Source organism: Aspergillus melleus, assembly GCF_016097325.1.
Source record: "Aspergillus melleus strain CBS 546.65 chromosome Unknown contig6, whole genome shotgun sequence".
Taxonomy (NCBI): domain Eukaryota; kingdom Fungi; phylum Ascomycota; class Eurotiomycetes; order Eurotiales; family Aspergillaceae; genus Aspergillus; species Aspergillus melleus.
The window spans coordinates 968,818-985,072 of NW_025763375.1; the positions used below are offsets into that span (position 1 = coordinate 968,818).

At 47.4% G+C, this 16,255-nt stretch overlaps 6 protein-coding genes across 6 annotated transcripts; 1 reads left to right on the top strand and 5 right to left on the bottom strand.

Moving 5' to 3' along the window:
• Window positions 1-431: 431 nt before the first annotated feature.
• On the bottom strand, window positions 432-2,071 carry LDX57_010100 (fungal specific transcription factor domain-containing protein; the record flags this gene model as incomplete). Its single annotated transcript, XM_046091846.1, has 3 exons — window positions 1,365-2,071; window positions 1,031-1,314; window positions 432-974 (listed from the first exon to the last, which is right to left on the bottom strand). The coding sequence occupies exons 1-3, from the start codon at window positions 1,651-1,653 to the stop codon at window positions 432-434; spliced, it is 1,116 nt and encodes a 371-aa protein (XP_045947823.1). The 5' UTR covers window positions 1,654-2,071.
• An 875-nt stretch (window positions 2,072-2,946) lies between these two features.
• On the bottom strand, window positions 2,947-4,899 carry LDX57_010101 (uncharacterized protein; the record flags this gene model as incomplete). Its single annotated transcript, XM_046091847.1, has 4 exons — window positions 4,804-4,899; window positions 4,357-4,742; window positions 4,102-4,303; window positions 2,947-4,053 (listed from the first exon to the last, which is right to left on the bottom strand). The coding sequence occupies exons 1-4, from the start codon at window positions 4,864-4,866 to the stop codon at window positions 2,947-2,949; spliced, it is 1,758 nt and encodes a 585-aa protein (XP_045947824.1). The 5' UTR covers window positions 4,867-4,899.
• A 1,394-nt stretch (window positions 4,900-6,293) lies between these two features.
• Window positions 6,294-7,348, bottom strand: LDX57_010102 (uncharacterized protein). The gene is made up of 2 exons (XM_046091848.1): window positions 6,988-7,348; window positions 6,294-6,935 (listed from the first exon to the last, which is right to left on the bottom strand). The coding sequence occupies exons 1-2, from the start codon at window positions 7,220-7,222 to the stop codon at window positions 6,406-6,408; spliced, it is 765 nt and encodes a 254-aa protein (XP_045947825.1). The 5' UTR covers window positions 7,223-7,348; the 3' UTR covers window positions 6,294-6,405.
• Window positions 7,349-8,885: 1,537 nt separating this feature from the next.
• Window positions 8,886-9,473, bottom strand: LDX57_010103 (uncharacterized protein; the record flags this gene model as incomplete). The annotated part of the gene is made up of 1 exon (XM_046091849.1): window positions 8,886-9,473. One exon carries the CDS (start codon window positions 9,471-9,473, stop codon window positions 8,886-8,888), a length of 588 nt encoding a protein of 195 aa, XP_045947826.1.
• Window positions 9,474-10,887: 1,414 nt separating this feature from the next.
• Window positions 10,888-12,343, top strand: LDX57_010104 (uncharacterized protein). The gene is made up of 2 exons (XM_046091850.1): window positions 10,888-11,566; window positions 11,626-12,343. Exons 1-2 carry the CDS (start codon window positions 10,937-10,939, stop codon window positions 11,857-11,859), a joined length of 864 nt encoding a protein of 287 aa, XP_045947827.1. The 5' UTR covers window positions 10,888-10,936; the 3' UTR covers window positions 11,860-12,343.
• Window positions 12,344-12,862: 519 nt separating this feature from the next.
• Window positions 12,863-15,123, bottom strand: LDX57_010105 (flavin-containing monooxygenase; the record flags this gene model as incomplete). The annotated part of the gene is made up of 10 exons (XM_046091851.1): window positions 12,863-13,054; window positions 13,135-13,242; window positions 13,310-13,457; window positions 13,520-13,722; window positions 13,793-13,930; window positions 13,987-14,033; window positions 14,099-14,318; window positions 14,374-14,438; window positions 14,490-14,897; window positions 14,961-15,123. 10 exons carry the CDS (start codon window positions 15,121-15,123, stop codon window positions 12,863-12,865), a joined length of 1,692 nt encoding a protein of 563 aa, XP_045947828.1.
• Window positions 15,124-16,255: the final 1,132 nt, after the last annotated feature.

The following is a 16,255-nucleotide window of genomic DNA, read 5'->3' on the forward strand; positions in this document are numbered from 1 at the left end:
GCGATTTTCCGCTGCCTCGTCAACAAAATTACACATCCAATTTATCTGGGCGAGGTCATTTTCGGCGTCGCCACGCTGAGGAGACTCGATGACGGTTGAGCAGAGTATAAGGAATGGGATGACTTGATACATCAAGATGAGACTAACCGATTGACGTTCAGTGAGTATCAAATACGGTTTCTCGGAATGTTTCAAGTTGGCAACGGACTTACCTTGTCCCCCAGTACATTTTTGGGGCTGAATGGACAAGAGACTGCATCGTGGCCAGGGACGTTCTCGCAATATCCACAATTTCACGCGAGGTGCCCTGGTCTGATTTCTTTGATTGATACAGAATAATGAGAAGCTTGTATCCGCTGAACAATATGTCTACGCAGACCCATAAATCGATTTGATTCGTCGTGTCATTCAGTAGATCCTCCTTTGCCATGTCAGAAACGGTCTATATCGTTTTTAAACAGTGGGTGGCCAATAGCCATATAACTTACAACTCTCCAACCGGACATGATTGATTTGGCCTCAGCTGCAAGGTTTTCGAGAGCCTCGTTGTATTGAACTGTATCCTGCAGCGTTTCGGTGTTCATCAGATCGAGATATTTCAACAAGACAAAAGTAAGCCGCATCGAAGCAAGAAAATGGATCTGAATAAAGCGTGGAGTGTCATCGACCTTTCCTCTAATGCTCGGATCAGGAAAATTCACAACCCAGGACCCTTGGGTAATGAGGGCTGGCTTGCCGAAGTTCAAGCGAAAGATGCAATCCGTCCGTAAAAGGTGCCAGAATTCAAATCGTTTTCGATTTTTCTCCGTTTCATTCTCGGTCTCTTCTCTTTGGTCAAAGCCCATTTGCTGCTCGTTGGAATCTTGGGCCCCTGAGTCGACAGTGAAATAGCCTAGAGCTCGAGCAACGTTACATGATTTCCCAAAGATCTCCCACGCGAGATCACTGTTGAAGGCTTCGACAGACATCGAATACTATGGCACCATTAGTTTCGTTTCGACATCCCAAAACAGCCGAGTCTGAGGAATACCATGAGGAAGGTGGCGTAGAGATCTGTCGGCGTGTTTTCAACTTTATCCAACCACCCCTCGACCAAGTCTAGGCAGGTCTGGTAGAAATACTGCACATAGGAATTTCTGTCCGCAAGATTGTCGTGGTCCAACAACATGCCCTGAAAAACAACATTGTAATATATTATGAGAGATAAATTGTCCAGTTGAACATGGCGTATCTCCAACAGGTCAGGAATGGACATAATAAAATCTTTCGGTAAAGCGAGCTGAAATGCCCCAAACTGGTGGGTTTCGAAGAAGACTGGTGCAGCTATTTAGCTGAGGTACTTGGGGTATGCAAGGAAAACGTACGATTCAACCACTTCCTCGCCATTTCCTTGGTAACGAAAGGACGTGGATTTGGTATGTCTCCTTCGTTCGTAGTGTCAGAGCTTTCAAGATCTTCCAATGCAGCTTGAAGCGCATTGACGAATTGTTCATCTTCGAAGAGACCGAATCCTGTATATCGAAGCTGGAAGAGTATGCTGGAAAGCTGCGACTTGACTTTGCCCTCCCTTAATCGGTCTAATATTCCGAAGGACGATCTTGACGAGATCGGGGGACATGGGTCCACAGAGCGTGAAGCGGTGGACTCGATCATGACCGAGTTAGCCAATGACACTGTACTAGACGCATCGTCTCTCCTATCAGACTCCTTATCCAGGAGAACATGATTCTCTAGGCGCTCTAAACGCTTCAGGATATCAACGATAACATTCTTGTGTGACGCTGACCTGTGTCTATGTCAGATACCTGTTCAAGGGTGATCATGATTCTGAAAGAACAATCATACCGTTGTTGCTTGGCCCTTGTTTTCCTAGGTAAGTAAATACACTCGGTTTCGAGCGCTTCACACTGGTCGCAGGGAGGACCGACCCTGTTACATTTGATCTGCCCTCGTTAGTAGTATTCAGAGATGAGTTGTGAGGTTAATACCTTCTTTGCCTTGCAGCGATTACACTTATTATGATGTCAGCACCAGTCCTCCGGGCACAGCGACTAACATTACCGAAACAGGCTTCAAAGCCCCTTGGGGCTCCATTGTGTTGGTTGTTGTAGGGAGACGCGACGTCAGGCGTTGTCCGGAATTCAGAAAATCCCCGAAAATCCGGGCGCGTCGAAGAACGGCTGCCTCAGGCATGCAGGCACAAAGGCTGGTACAGCACGCCAAGATCCACGTGACTGTATGTGATTTCCATAAATAGAATCAGCTACTTCGTATAGTACGCAGTAACCATCCCAACCGTAATGTTATGTTAGGAGTCAGGAATCAATAACAAGCAATGGTGGTTGAGTTGCAGAGTTGGTTTCTCGACTAGCTGGTAACTTTTCTCCCCACTGAGCTCCTCACACTCTATCTATATTCCTCGAGAAAATGTTCGGGGTTTCCGGATATGCTGCCTTCCAACATATATTTTCGGAAGTTTAACGCATGACCGATGTAGCTCTAGGTTATGAATGCTACCCGATCGATGAAGGTCACATCTGTCGATTATAGGAGCTTTTGATTAAAATAAATGGGAAATCAAATTACCAAGGAAGAGAAGTTTTCTATGATCCAGTAAACATAAAAGAAAAACGGCGCAATGATGGGCAGGTTGCTACTTCAGTATCTAGTCGTAACGGTACGGAGTAGATGTAATCAGTTTAGACCATCTAGAGCTTGCCTAAAGGAAACAAAAAGAAAAAGAGAGAAGAGAGAGAGGGCGAGATTGAGCGCGAGAGAAGACGGAAGAGTCAAAATCAAGAATTCTAGAACTGATATATGCAAGGGGTGATATTATCGTGCGTAAATGGCCATTCTAAGTGAATTAAGCTCATCGCTGGACAGTTTAATGGGCGAAACAGAGTGATACATATATGCATAAGATCGCAAATAATTCATATTCCAACCTTAGTTCGTCTTGCACAAGGGTCCATAAACTGTTCCACCAGTTGACTCCTCCCAATCATCACTACCGACGCAATGATGACACCAAAACACTTGTTCTGCGTCATACTTCTTTTTGACGGAACTGAGCCAATCATACATGTCTCCGTACCAATCGTGCTTGTAATCGGGGTCATTCCGATCAGCTTCATTCAGGTAGGTGCCCATGCCCGGCGTGATATCCTTCATTGAATTCATTTTCTGGTGTGTTGCCGCGCTGAGGACAGATTCACTTAAGATATCGTTCTCATACCATATTTCGACAAGCTCCATCAGCAGGTAGGTCTTGCGCCATGCCGGGTTGACGGAGGTCAGCGGCGCCGGGTCGAGGACTTTGCCGCCGCCAACAAGGCAGAGCTCCAGGAGGGCATTTCGAGGCTTTGTTTCGGAGGCTCGGGTGGTGAAAAAGGTGCGTATCAGATTCTCCAATTTCTCCTGCTGCGAAACTAGAGATCGCTTGTCAAAGAACCGGGATGGCAGAACCGCGCTGGTTCCCGTGTCGCTTATATGACTTCCGCTGCCCTGGAAGAATGCATGCCAATTGGGGAAGTATTTGAACGTCGATAGAACATGAAGCTTCGTCCCATTCAGCGCGCTGAGGCGATTGATGATTTGCTTGTTCATAATGTTTTTGCCTGATTCCACGTCTGAGTGGGTGCTATTGTCGTTCAGTAGTTTCGAAAAAGTGTGCTGGTACACATCCTTTTGTAGGAACCCGTTCCCTGAAAATCCCCCGTCGGATAAATGTGGATAGCGAGATAGAATGTCCCCGATGGCGTTCTGGAAGGTTGATAACTTGTTCTCTACCGGCACAATGCTCAGAGTGTGCATTAGGACCGGACGTGTTGGATATACTTTGATAGTAGCTGATACGACAACGCCGTATGTGCCTCCACCGGCACCTCGTAGAGCCATGAAGAGATCTTGAAGGTGGCATTCACTGGCTGTGACTATTTCTCCGGATGCAAGGATAACCGTATACTCGAGAACTTGATCGGTCGCGAGGCCGAAATCGCGTGATACCATACCATGGCCACCACCTTGTAGGTAACCACCAATTACCCCAACACTCTTTATCACCGTTAGCTCATATTGTCCTGATGTTTGGAATAGTCATACTCTATCACTACCACCGACGGCAATGACACCGTTCTCGGCTGCCTTCGCATAAACGTCTTCCCAGACGTACCCACCGCCAACGGTAAGAGCGCTTCCAGTCCAATTGGATTTGCATTTAGTAGACGAGATATATTCCTTGTGGAAGTGAATACCATCTTTTACATGCTTGATCCAGATAGACAAACTACCGTAGCCTTGGGATCTGACCGTCTACTGTCAGCAATGGTGGTTGTTGTGTTGCGGAGAATAACCTACCTTCCGACAACATCATGACCTGTGTTCTTGATCACCAATCGCACATTGTTGTCTTTGGCAAACTTGATCCCAGCGGCTATGTCGTCCGCGCTCGTCGCATTGATTGTGTAAACCGGCGCCGGTCCCAAGTCACAGACCGAATCCAAAGAAAAGTTCGAGGGGGCACAGGTTTGTATTAATGGGTAGCTATACCCGATAGGAGAGCTCTCTAAGAACCAGGAATTGCTCCAGTTCGCAGCGATACTCTCGCAGCGCTTGGCGTCGTAGCCTACGCCGTGGAAACATGGCTTGGCGATCGGCTGGTTTGCTATAAGTTTTCCGTTCAAGGTATTGTTCAGCGAACGCCAGTCAGATTGCGAGGGCCAACAGTCATCGGCTGGGGTCTGCTTAGTGTAAATTAGATGAATGACAAAAAAGTTGGGTAGAGAAATAGGACAGAAAACATACGCATTTGCACTCCGCATAGGTTGATCGCACTGCAGCCAGGAAAAGAAAAGTTTTGAAAAGCATGGTGGCTGAAGAGGTTGGAAACTTTTGGTGAACAGATGGAGGTAAAGTCGAGTTGGACGCTTAAATACCCCGTTCTTGCATGCTCACTACCGACCGAGTCTCATCAAATAATCTCATCATGAACAGTCCTATTTAGGAAATCGTTATGCCAAGCATCAGCCAGACGTTTCCCAATCGGGTAAATTGTAATGCCAAGAGTCAAGGGGCGTAGATCCGGGGCCGAAAGAAAAGCTAAGCAATGATCTGCACAGAAACGAGGCTGACCTAGTTTTTTTACGTTGGAGGAAACTCTTGTGAGGCTGTGAGGCCAATGTAATTACCAGTGACCCAAGAATCCGTTAGCTACGTGGAAATAGTCATTGGCGACTATCCGAGCTCTCATTGAGTACCTAGACTCGCCAAGGCGATACGTGCATTGATGTTATTTCGAAGCATCTCTCAAAGACCTTCTGTGTGATTGCGCTATACGGAGGCTTGGGGATTCGAGTTTCCAGGGCGGAGGTGCAGCCTGGAAACTATCTGAAAGCTCTCTTCATCGAATCGGGGCAGCTGGAAGATATGTAGATCCGTGGCTTTAGCACCCACTAGCAAGATCTATTACCCGACCGCCTTGGGCCTGAAAGTCATGATGAACGCCCCAGATCCCAGCTCATTCGACATCTTCTACGAGATACCCTGGCTTCCTATTGCTCTCCAGCGGGCTTTCCCAATCATAAAATCGCAGTGCTTGGCGACAAATTTATGGAAAGAGTCCAGTTGGCCACGCAGGCCCAATCTTGGTACTACGGCATCATGTCCCTGGCGCATGGTATACAGCCATCTGATATGCTTAGCGGCACGGGGATCAACGAGTTTACCCGTTATCTGGAGGCATGGCAGAACTGGGTCGCCCCTGGTCAAGGTGCCAAAGCAACTGGTCCAACTATGATCATTCAAGGGCTAAATGACACCGCCGTGCTGCCTGATATTACCGTTGATGCCTACAAAGATACGTGTCGCAACGGGAACGAAGCCCAACTGAGACTTTACGAGGGCTTAGATCACACCGACGTGTTACCGGCTAGCGCTGTCGATCGGATTTCTTTCGTTGATGATCAATTTGCTCATCCCAATTGTACTTCCGGCAGGTGTAACAACTTAACGAGAACTGCGTTTGACCCTGTTCATATGGTGACCGACAAGGAAACGGACGAAATGACACAGTTTTCAGTTGAAATGTGCCATTGATTTGCAGTCTTCGAATTGGGAGTCCACTCCTGGATGTTGTTATATCCTCTCAGTTGTGGGCCATTGCGTGCGATATGTACACTTGACGACATGATCGCTCTATTCCTCGGGATCAAATGCCGTTCAGTATCGAAACAGTGCTGATCAAGCTCACATTACCTTACTTCAATAGTTTAGCGTAATGCACCATTTATATCCTCTTCTCGGGCAGGTCATCACACAGGTCAACGGACACGCATAGAGCCATAGATACATTCTTCAAATTGCCCAGTACCAGACTGGAGCAAATATGTAAGATTTAGATACATTCCATCATAGATCAACCACAGGGTTCTCTGTGGCGAGAATCGCCACCATATTCCCCGGGTTCGATATAACCCTCTTCTTTGAACCCGTCACACACCAGCAAGTGCCTGGTTTCTGTTGCCCTGTCCCTTCAAAGTTCCACGTAAGAGCGACATCTGCGCGCTTCTGGAAATTATTCATCGAGTCACAGAGCCCCAGGCAGTCCGCAAACTTTCCCTGCACCGTGGAAGATAAGTCTTTCTTGTTGGTGGCGTGGATGTCCGCGTCGCAGAAAACATAATAAGTCGATGCCGCGGACTTGCCGGTACCCATATGAATCTCCGTGTTGTTCGCGCCTGGACATGTGTACTTTTCGGCTGTGGGGGTGGGAGATGCGTTTTTGGTTTCTGAGGCAGTTGAAATTGTTGATGTCGGATCTGACGTGGATGTAGATGGTTCTGATGTGGACGATGACAATGATGCAGACGAGGTGAATTCGCCGCGCGGGGCCGGGGAAGCTGGCTCATCTGATGCCGATTTTGGGGTAGAATGTGATCCTTAACAGTCAGAAAAAGAGGATGTTAACCCCAATAGAGCGAAAGGACATACTGCTAAGGGCAACTCCCAAGCCGACAGCTAGGCCGATTACAACAATTGCGACCGCTGCCCCTATGCCAATGATCAATTTGCGCCGCGGATGTTGCTTTTTAGCTGGGAGGTCTTCACTAAGGACGGGCTTGAGTCCGTTAGGAACGGGCTCCAATCCCGACTGAACGACTTGTATCCCGTCATGCACCACCTGCTTCCCATCATCTGAGACTACCTCCTTGTACGAGTCGCTCATTTTGCGAGGTCAAAAATTGGAGTTGCGAGGTCAAGAGCATTAGAGAACAAAGTTAAGAAGACAGAAAACGGTGGGAAAGAATTTCCGAAGAGATGGCGTGGTTTCAGTATCCTTCAAGACCCTTAGGGTGGCTTTGCCTGTCTGGCGGTTAGAAGCTCGGGCTGATACGCCTTTGTCGGGATGTCCCTAGCAAGCTCGCCAGGGTCCGTCTATTTTAATCGAGGTGTAGTCCAATTGAATCGTCTAGGCACTGTGTGGCTAACTTGGTGCCGGCGAGCCGCCCAGCTACCATCCCTTTCTGCCAATGATCATGGGAATAGATGCATGGATAGCGTATTTAGTGGTGTTTTGAGACAATTCCAGCGGCTAAAGATGTGTCCCCGCCCCCATCAAATTTCCAGCATAGACTCCGCCCCATTTGCAGCATACAGGCGTCGGCATGGCTATAATGAATTTTGCATGGAAAATCAATGTCAGCAGGCTGAACCCTACTGCGTAGGATGATCAAAGTGTTAACCTATATTAGCCCGCACCGCAGGAATACGAATATATTCCACAGTTATTGTGTCTTGGTCGGGACTTATGCACACATAATGATCCGAGGATCTTGGAGAGAAGGTTTTGCGAAGCAAAGATTACAAGAAGGAAATCCCACTTTGCGGTGTCTCTCGGATTGTGACATACCCTCAGGGGCATGGGTAGAGCTGAATCAGGTGTCATCTTTCTAACCGCCGTCACAAGGCTTTTCTTAAACTGTCTGTAAAACGCCAGGGCGCTACTGATTCCTACATTATGGGAAGCTACGATCTATCTTGCTTACCCAATTCTAGTGGCTAATAATAATATTCAGGGCCGAGCATCATCTTCAAGCCAAGCACAGGCCACTTCAGTATCCTGCAGCGCAGTAACACGACATTTCCCTGGAGTTAATGTTTGGAATGTTGATCATAATAGCAGGGCTGTTAACCGGGTCACGTAGTGCAAGGAACAATTCCATCATGGGCGTCTAAACGGCTCACATAATGGTGTCGGTAACTATGAGGCGTCAGCCACGCTACTGTGTACATGCCATCCAAGTAGTCTTTGATTGGGTTAGTATTAGCGAACCCCAGAGCAGAGATTAGACACGAAGAAATGATACCTGCTTTTAAGGGCAGGTTTAAGCCTTCTATTTCCACTTATCATTCAAATCCAAGTAGTAATCGACACAGTTAGCCCCTCGTGCTATACTGCAAGGCGAGGCACCTTTTTCATATCATCTATGAGTTTCGGAGCGAATGCAATTCCATGTATTTATGTCTACGAAACAATTGGATCGTATCTGTGGTTTAAACTTCATGACCCTTCATAACGAGATAAAGTATTGTAGAGGATGAGATATCTGAATGATACACTTACGGGGAGAGTGAAGACCGGCGACTCTTTCCATCACCCAAGTCAACTCCCATACTATGAGAGGGCTGCCGGCAAAATGGCTTTTTGAAAAGATATAACGACTTAGCTTTCTCGTCAACTATTCTCTCTATGATCTGTGATGTGATTGGTTCATGTAGAAGAATTTACAGTTGCACTCTTATAGATAAAGCGACGTTATGTTAAACTGTATTGGCCGCTGAGTGATAGCTTCTTTCACAACTTTTCTCTTGCCTTGAGGCTCTTCCCATTATAAATTGGCCCAGTTCATAGACCTAATAACGGTCACGACCATGCCCACGCGGATACCTGCCCCCTGATCGAGGATCGTGGCGAAACATTTCGTCATGCTGATACGCTTGATACCCCCGACTTGGACGTTGTGCTTGATACACGCCCTGGTAGGGCTGAATGTAACCCTGTCCATGGTTTTGGTGCCGGCGCTGGGGCTGGAAGTGCCGGGGTGGGCCTGCATTGTAGCCGTAGCCTGTTGTCTGCCATGCCCTGTAGGTATCGTACATCTCCTCGCGAAACCTGGCATAGATTTCATTGATATTCCCATCACCGGTCTCTGGTGGTAGAATGCGCAGATCCAGTATATTTCGCCATACCATGGCCAGTCTGCCCGGTGGGTTATCATGGCGGTTCTTTGGTCAATGGCTCGAATCATTATGCGAAGAAGTTCCAGAGTATCGTAGTTTCCCGTTTGAATGCGCACAAACATGTACCGATAGACAATGTCGCGGCTCCTGGAGCGACCTGTCATATGCACATGCTCATTCCATACATACTGCGTGTTGGCGTGAAAGCTTCGAGGGGGCACTCGCTCACGACTCATTCTCACGGCTTTATTTATCCAAGGATATCACAGAGTATACTGGTGTTCCTCTGGTTGCTCGACAACAAGCTGGGAATATCTGCGTAACTTCGAGCCTCTGTGAGAGTGCACTGTCTCAAGTCCGAAGAACTTCGCTCTTGACCCAAGGATAGTGGCGTTCTTGGAGAGGCACAGATCATTTTCTCATCGAGTGGAGGTTGCTTTTATGGAGAGGCTGGATGTTGGATTATAGGAGTAAAGTTGACTTGCATAATCAAGGGAAGAGCCGATCTATGATAAGACCTTCCCGCTTCAAGACGAAATCCGTGGTATTTTCCAGATCAAAGGGTTTATCCGCAGTATTGATATCATTTAACAGGAAGTGGCCGGGAAAAGTCCTGGAGTTCACACGGGATTTCTGATTTCTATGGCAATCCTCGGGCCCAGCGCGAGAAGACGACAATATGAAGAGTTGATTGGTCTGATATCGGAGACCAGCTATCTGGTACCCAGGTGCTTCCGGTGATCCTTACGAAAGGTGCAAACCCATGATGACGGCAAGCCATGGTCAAGTGCCCCTAGAATTAGATCTTGGTCCGGGTCATCGAGGTTTGCATCAATAGACATAATAGGTGTTTGGATCGTGCTCACATATGGCCACTTTGTTGTAACTGTAGTTATAGAAATAATTTCTCGAGGCGATATGCCAAAGACACGAGGTATCAGTAAGAACGGCAAAACCAGCATTTAGAACAGCGCCGTTACTTGAATTAATTCGAGTCAAATCATTAGGTGAATTGTGGATACAATATAAGCTAGTCGGTAGAGAAGAACATTAGCGACTAGACAACGTTTCCTCTGCATGAAGGCTATGAAGAATCAAAGCTTGAAACCTGTGGCACGTTGAGGGCATGCAATCTACAGCAGTCGCCATAACTTCGCCCCGACGACTAGTAATCTATCGTTTCCAGCACTGAGGCTTCACGATTTGTTTTAACGGAGGGATTGTTGAATATTACTACTCCGCAACTCTGCGATTGAAACGACAGCTCTGAGGATATCCTCCTACGGAGACGGGTGCAGCTCGAGCCAATTCTTCAGGCATCATAATCCATCTAGGAGGGCGAATTTCGCTACTAACCCGGATGATCTCCTCTCCGAGCCGCGTTCCCTAATTGGTGAGGTGACATCCCCAATCCTCATTCCTGATTCAAAAGATGACAGAGTTATAATATCCTTTCTGTCGCTTTCGTATCTGTGTCTACTCACTCAATGCGATATTGTGTAGCGAAGCCACGGACTACCCAATTCGGTAAGCCGGAAGCCCCACAGCGGAGTGGCGCTCAGCCACACCTTAAGAGTTGAGTCAGCATGCGCCAAGCCCGAGGCGGTGAGCGGGAATGTTGTGATCTTATCTCCCACCTCCTGTCAACAATTGTACACACCCCCTTCGCACGCCTTTCTCTCGCCGGAACCGGGGAATTATGTCGTTTGTTCACAAATTTGGTCTCTCAAGGAGAGACTTGAAACCATACATTGCCGAGTTTCTCGGCACAGCCCTCCTGATCGTGATCGGAGATGGTGTGGTCGCCCAGTGTCTCCTGTCCGATTATCAATATGGCACCTGGCTATCGATCAACATCGCTTGGGCCGCAGCCGTCTGTATTTCCGGTTACCTTTCCGATCCCAGTCCGACCATCAATCCTGCTGTCACCATCTGTCTGGCCCTTGTTCGTCCCACGCCCGGTCAATGGAAAAAGCTGCCGGGTAAAATCTTCGCCCAGGTCCTAGGGGGCTTTGTCGGTGCCGCCTTGGTTTACATCAATTATCGTTCCGCCATTGAAGCTTGGGATCCTGAGTATACTATCCCTGGAGGATCGATCCTGAGTCCCACTGGTCACCACTCTGCCGGTATCTTCTCGACTTATCCGGCCGCCCATTATTCCTCGAACTGGGAGGCTGCATTCTCGGAATGGATCGGTGCTGCGGTCCTGATGTTCGGGTCCCTGAGTATCTCGGATCCCGCGAATGGCGTTCGGTTCCAGTCCCAGCAGGTTTCTGTGTTCTTGCTCATGACCGCCATCGGTGCCGCCTTGGGCTGGCAGACTGGCTACGTAAGTGATGCGCTTCAGATAACACTGATCGGAGATTCCGTGAAGCTGATTATATTCAGGCTATCAACCCCGCTAGGGATTTGGGTCCCAGACTTTTCTCTGCCATCGTGTATGGAAGAGAGGTTTTCAGCTCAGCCAACTACTACTTCGTGGTGCCGATCTTCGCCCCGATTGTTGGCTGCATCGTGGGAGCCACTGTTTACGACTCCGTTCTTTACGAGGGCGACGGTTCTCGCGTCACGGATGCTCTCGACAAGGCTGAGCACCGTGACGGAACCCTTCGCTTGGACTAAACCTACTCTATCGGTGCGAGTGATGAGCGACCGTCTGATTGACCGCCAGATCTGAACCCAATCGCATTGAAAGTCTCCATTACTAAATGCGTCCATTGGCATCCATTATTGACAGCCAAGAGATGCTTATAAATACGAAGAACAACTCTTGCGTCTTGCTAACACAGACATGATATATCTCCTCTGCTTTTTGACCATGTTTTGCACGGCAAGCGAGAATGAACTAAGCGATGTCCTATGTTGTGATTTTCCTCTGCTTCTTAACTATAGATAGTCTCATATATTCGATCTTTATTGTGGCAAATACCAATGAAGGTAACCTGATCTATCGCCTTACTGTTTGAGAAACGTTATCTTTCTCTTCTTCATTAACGGGTCACTGCTGCCCATCATTGGTGCCTTCGCCAAATGCTATGTTGTGACACTGCACTCACAAGTCTAAATGCAATGTTAGACGTTCAAGAATCCAAAAACATGCCTGGGGCTATTGGATATTTTTTCACATTATATGTGCTTCGTACTTATTATGACCGTCGTCTTAGCTCTAAAAAGATTTAGCAGACTTCAATGAACCCGAGATTTTGAACAAATATATATATGCCTATTTCTCACGATCGGACCCACAATAACCTTCCACAATTGGGATGCAATTGCCTACGGATTGATTCTTGTCCATTTCCCCAAGGTATAGCTGGCTCTATTAATATTTAGACCACGGTACCTGAAACGTGAATAACACATAGACGAGCCAAGCTAGTTGGGAACTTATGTCCAAATGCAGCAGCATTATAGATAGATGGAACTGTTTCTTTTCTTTGTTCTAGCATATTATGTTCCTCCTCTAGTTGACAATTCTGTCTCTGTTTTTATTGCCCCCAACCTCCTTATTGTTTTCGCAAAATATCGTGTCCCAGTTCAAATTTCCTTGCGATACCATTATGACCTGCGATTTCGCCAAGGATGACCCAAAAGAATAACCCAGAAAACCCAGTAGTCTGTCATCTTATATGACCTTCGCATATAACGACCCAAATGACATGTAAGTAGGAATCTGTGTGATCCACTCGTCCGGATCCAGTCTGGTAACAGCCAGCGGTTGAAGTCCGTACAACCACAAGCCGAAAGCCAGCAGCAGCACCAAAGCAGCAATGAGCATGATGAAGGCAGAGTCTCTTCCCTTTGGTTTCGTGGAGAACTATAACTTTGAGTTAGCAAACAGGTTTCGCTAGCACAATGCAGATGTGTAACCAAATCAATACCCGAGGGGAGACTGACCTCATAAGACCAGTCCTCTAATCCTGCTATTTGGGTTGTCCACCACATGTAGAATGAACTCCAGGGATAGACCACCCAGTTGCGACCCGTTTTGTTGTCAATGTACCACTTTGGGTTTGTTAGCATTATCCTCCGATAAAAGAGTGTTTATTGAGGGGCATGAGGATTGTCTCACACTATTGCAGGAATCCGTGAATACGGTTTTTGACAACGCACGGTGGAGCTTTTCGTTGTAGGATCTCTCGCTGTCCAGCTTTGGTTCTACACAGAGTGCTGACCCAGAGATGATGGGTTTGATTACCCGAGTGATGAGAACGGCGTAGCTTTGGTTGTTTGTTAGCTTGACTGGAATCTTTGTTATCTCTTATCTGAATGGGGAGGTTACCTCTCTATAGAGTGTACGGCAGAAGTATGCCCACGTCCAGAATTAGGGCCCAAGATATAGAAGAAGTTAGGGAAACCCGACATGCCGACGGTGTTGAATGCTTCTATGTAGCCCATATCGTTCCAATGTTCGGTCCGGCTGCGTCCGTGCCGACCTTGCAGCTGGGCGTCGTGATGCGTCAAGGAGAAACCGTTGGCTAGAACCTGTTTTATAAAATGTTAGATAACATGGTTTGGGTAGGGGAGTTTGGAATGTATGGGTGCTGGCTCATACTATGACATCGGCGGGGTATTTCGTGCCCGATTTTGTTGAAACAGAATCTTCTTCAAGGCGCTCAACAGGATCATTGGTCAGATGAACGTTGTCCCGCTGCAGACTGGGCACGTAGCCAGTATGGTCAAAGACTCTTCGCTGTGGTTATAACATTAGTATTGTTAGATCTATAATGGCCACTATCAGGAGCGTACCTTGCATCCGACTTCAGCCTTGGGCATCAATAAGTGCCAATACTTTGCTGTTGTTGTAACCCCAACGTTAGATGCGTTTGATGACTGACTGCGCCGATTCGAGTGTGCCTACCGGGTGCATTTTCTTTGATATAAGACGAGCTTATATCTGATGTTTGTTTTCTCATCTTTGCACCATTGTCCGTAAGGTTGAACTGTGGAGTCGATGTTTCCAAGTACAAAAAGGTCAAAAGCCTCAACATAAATAGGATACCTGGAATATATCGAAACGCCATCTGCCACAGCGGAGTAATATCGGTGTTATCACCACCGGGTAGAAAGTATTGTGGTGACTATCGACAATCTATCAGCCCTGAGCAGTCAGGCGTCCAGTGCCCGAGAACTTACCCGCATAATTTGAGTGATCGAGCGAGCTTCTTCTGCTACGGCAGGTATTACCTGTGTGGCCGAGGCTAGGGATGATGTTAGCTGATGATGTAATGGAAGGTGAAGATAAGACATACCGCCATTCCCAATGACAATAACATTCTTGTCGCGGAGGGAGACACTGTGGTCCCATCTTGCCGTGTGGATGATATCTCCGGCAAACTTGTCTTTCCCCGGTGCATTGAAAGGCATCGGATTTGTCAAGGCCCCAACAGCGGAGATCAATACGCTACAGGTCTGTGCATACACCTGGCCTGTATTGAGGTCTCTTAGTTTGACAGACCAGGTTTTGGTGCTTTCGTTCCAGTGGCCTCCAATCCAATCAGTATGTCCCACCATGTGTCGAGAGACCTTCAGCCGCGAGGCCACGCCATCGATATACTTCAGCACCTCGCTCTGCTTGGGGAAGAGGTTGGTGAAGCCAGGATTGGGCGCGAAGGAAAGGCTGTAGAACACGGCTGGGATATCAACACCACACCCAGGGTCTTTGTATTGTTTCGTTAGCCCCAGCTCGAAGAATACATGATAAGCAAAGCATTAAGTCATACAGGTGTTTGCACGCCAGGTTCCACCAAATCCTGACCCTCGATCGTACACAACAAAGTCGTTACATCGTAGGTTCTGCTTCAGCTGGCATGCCATGGCCAAGCCCGAGAAGCCGGCACCCACGATGATGACTTTCTTAGGAGGGAGGGTCTTCAAATCAGTCATGATTGATGGTTGCCCGTCTTTAATGGGTCATAACAGTTCACTCATTTGAAGGGAGATAGTCTCATGGTCTTTCGAGCCACTTGAGCCTGCATGGGGTTTATATCTCTCAGTTCACCTAATAAGATGCAAACACATGCATCGACCATATGAAGGACCATAAAATCCCTCGGTCTTTCCTTGCCTCAGCTCGCCACTATTCATATGCCGATTGAGCCAAAAATGCATTGAGTGTGGCAATCCTGAATCTTTGTCTTCTTCGAAGGGATGGAGTATGCGATTAATTCTATAGTGCCTAGTGTAAAGATAGGGTAGAAATCGCTGATTTGGTTGGACATCGGACAACCTTCTGACGTTCGTCTCCGACGTTGTGTCTAGACTATTACCTGAATAGGCCAAATGTGTATCACAAGTTCTCCACTGTCGGAATCTTAGAATGTGGCAGGGTAGAAATTCTATTCCAGTTGGACGCTGGAATGGAGAACAGGGTGGAGATGATTCCGATATGAAGTCAGGAGGAAAACAGAGTCTTGCACGCACATGTCTTTGGCGAGAAGGTAAAATGACCAGAGGTCCTCGAAAGGCGATTAGCTTAGGAATAGGCCACGAATAAGAGTTATGTTTGGACGGCAATAAACTATTGCTAGACTCTATTACTAGCTTAGGAGTGAAACTTAATCGATCGGAGAGAGCGAGATGGCTATTTTGCCCGTGCAACGTATCACAGACCCTACTGCCGCACATCATTCTGGTTGGCAGTCGCATCTATAATGAGTGTTCTTTGTTTGAATAGTTGGGATTCTGCACGATTGGCCGAAAGAAGAAACATATGCACATGAAGCCTAATTACGCGGTGACCATCGATGTATGTTAAACGAGAGGCATTTGTAGCTGCAAAGAAACGGAAGTTTGTTCAACCTATCAACTTTTATGATATGATAGAGTGTCAGAAGATGTATAGGGAAGGTATCGACAACAGATGTGCCTCGTGAAAGACTGGTAAATGTGAGGGTGTGGCGGCTGCCAGCGCTGAGTAATGAGATCCAAGAGAAACTGTGGATGTAGCAAGAAAGCCATAGATGTCATTTGTTGCCAGTGACAGCTGTCTAATGTCAGGATGACATTTCCTGCATGT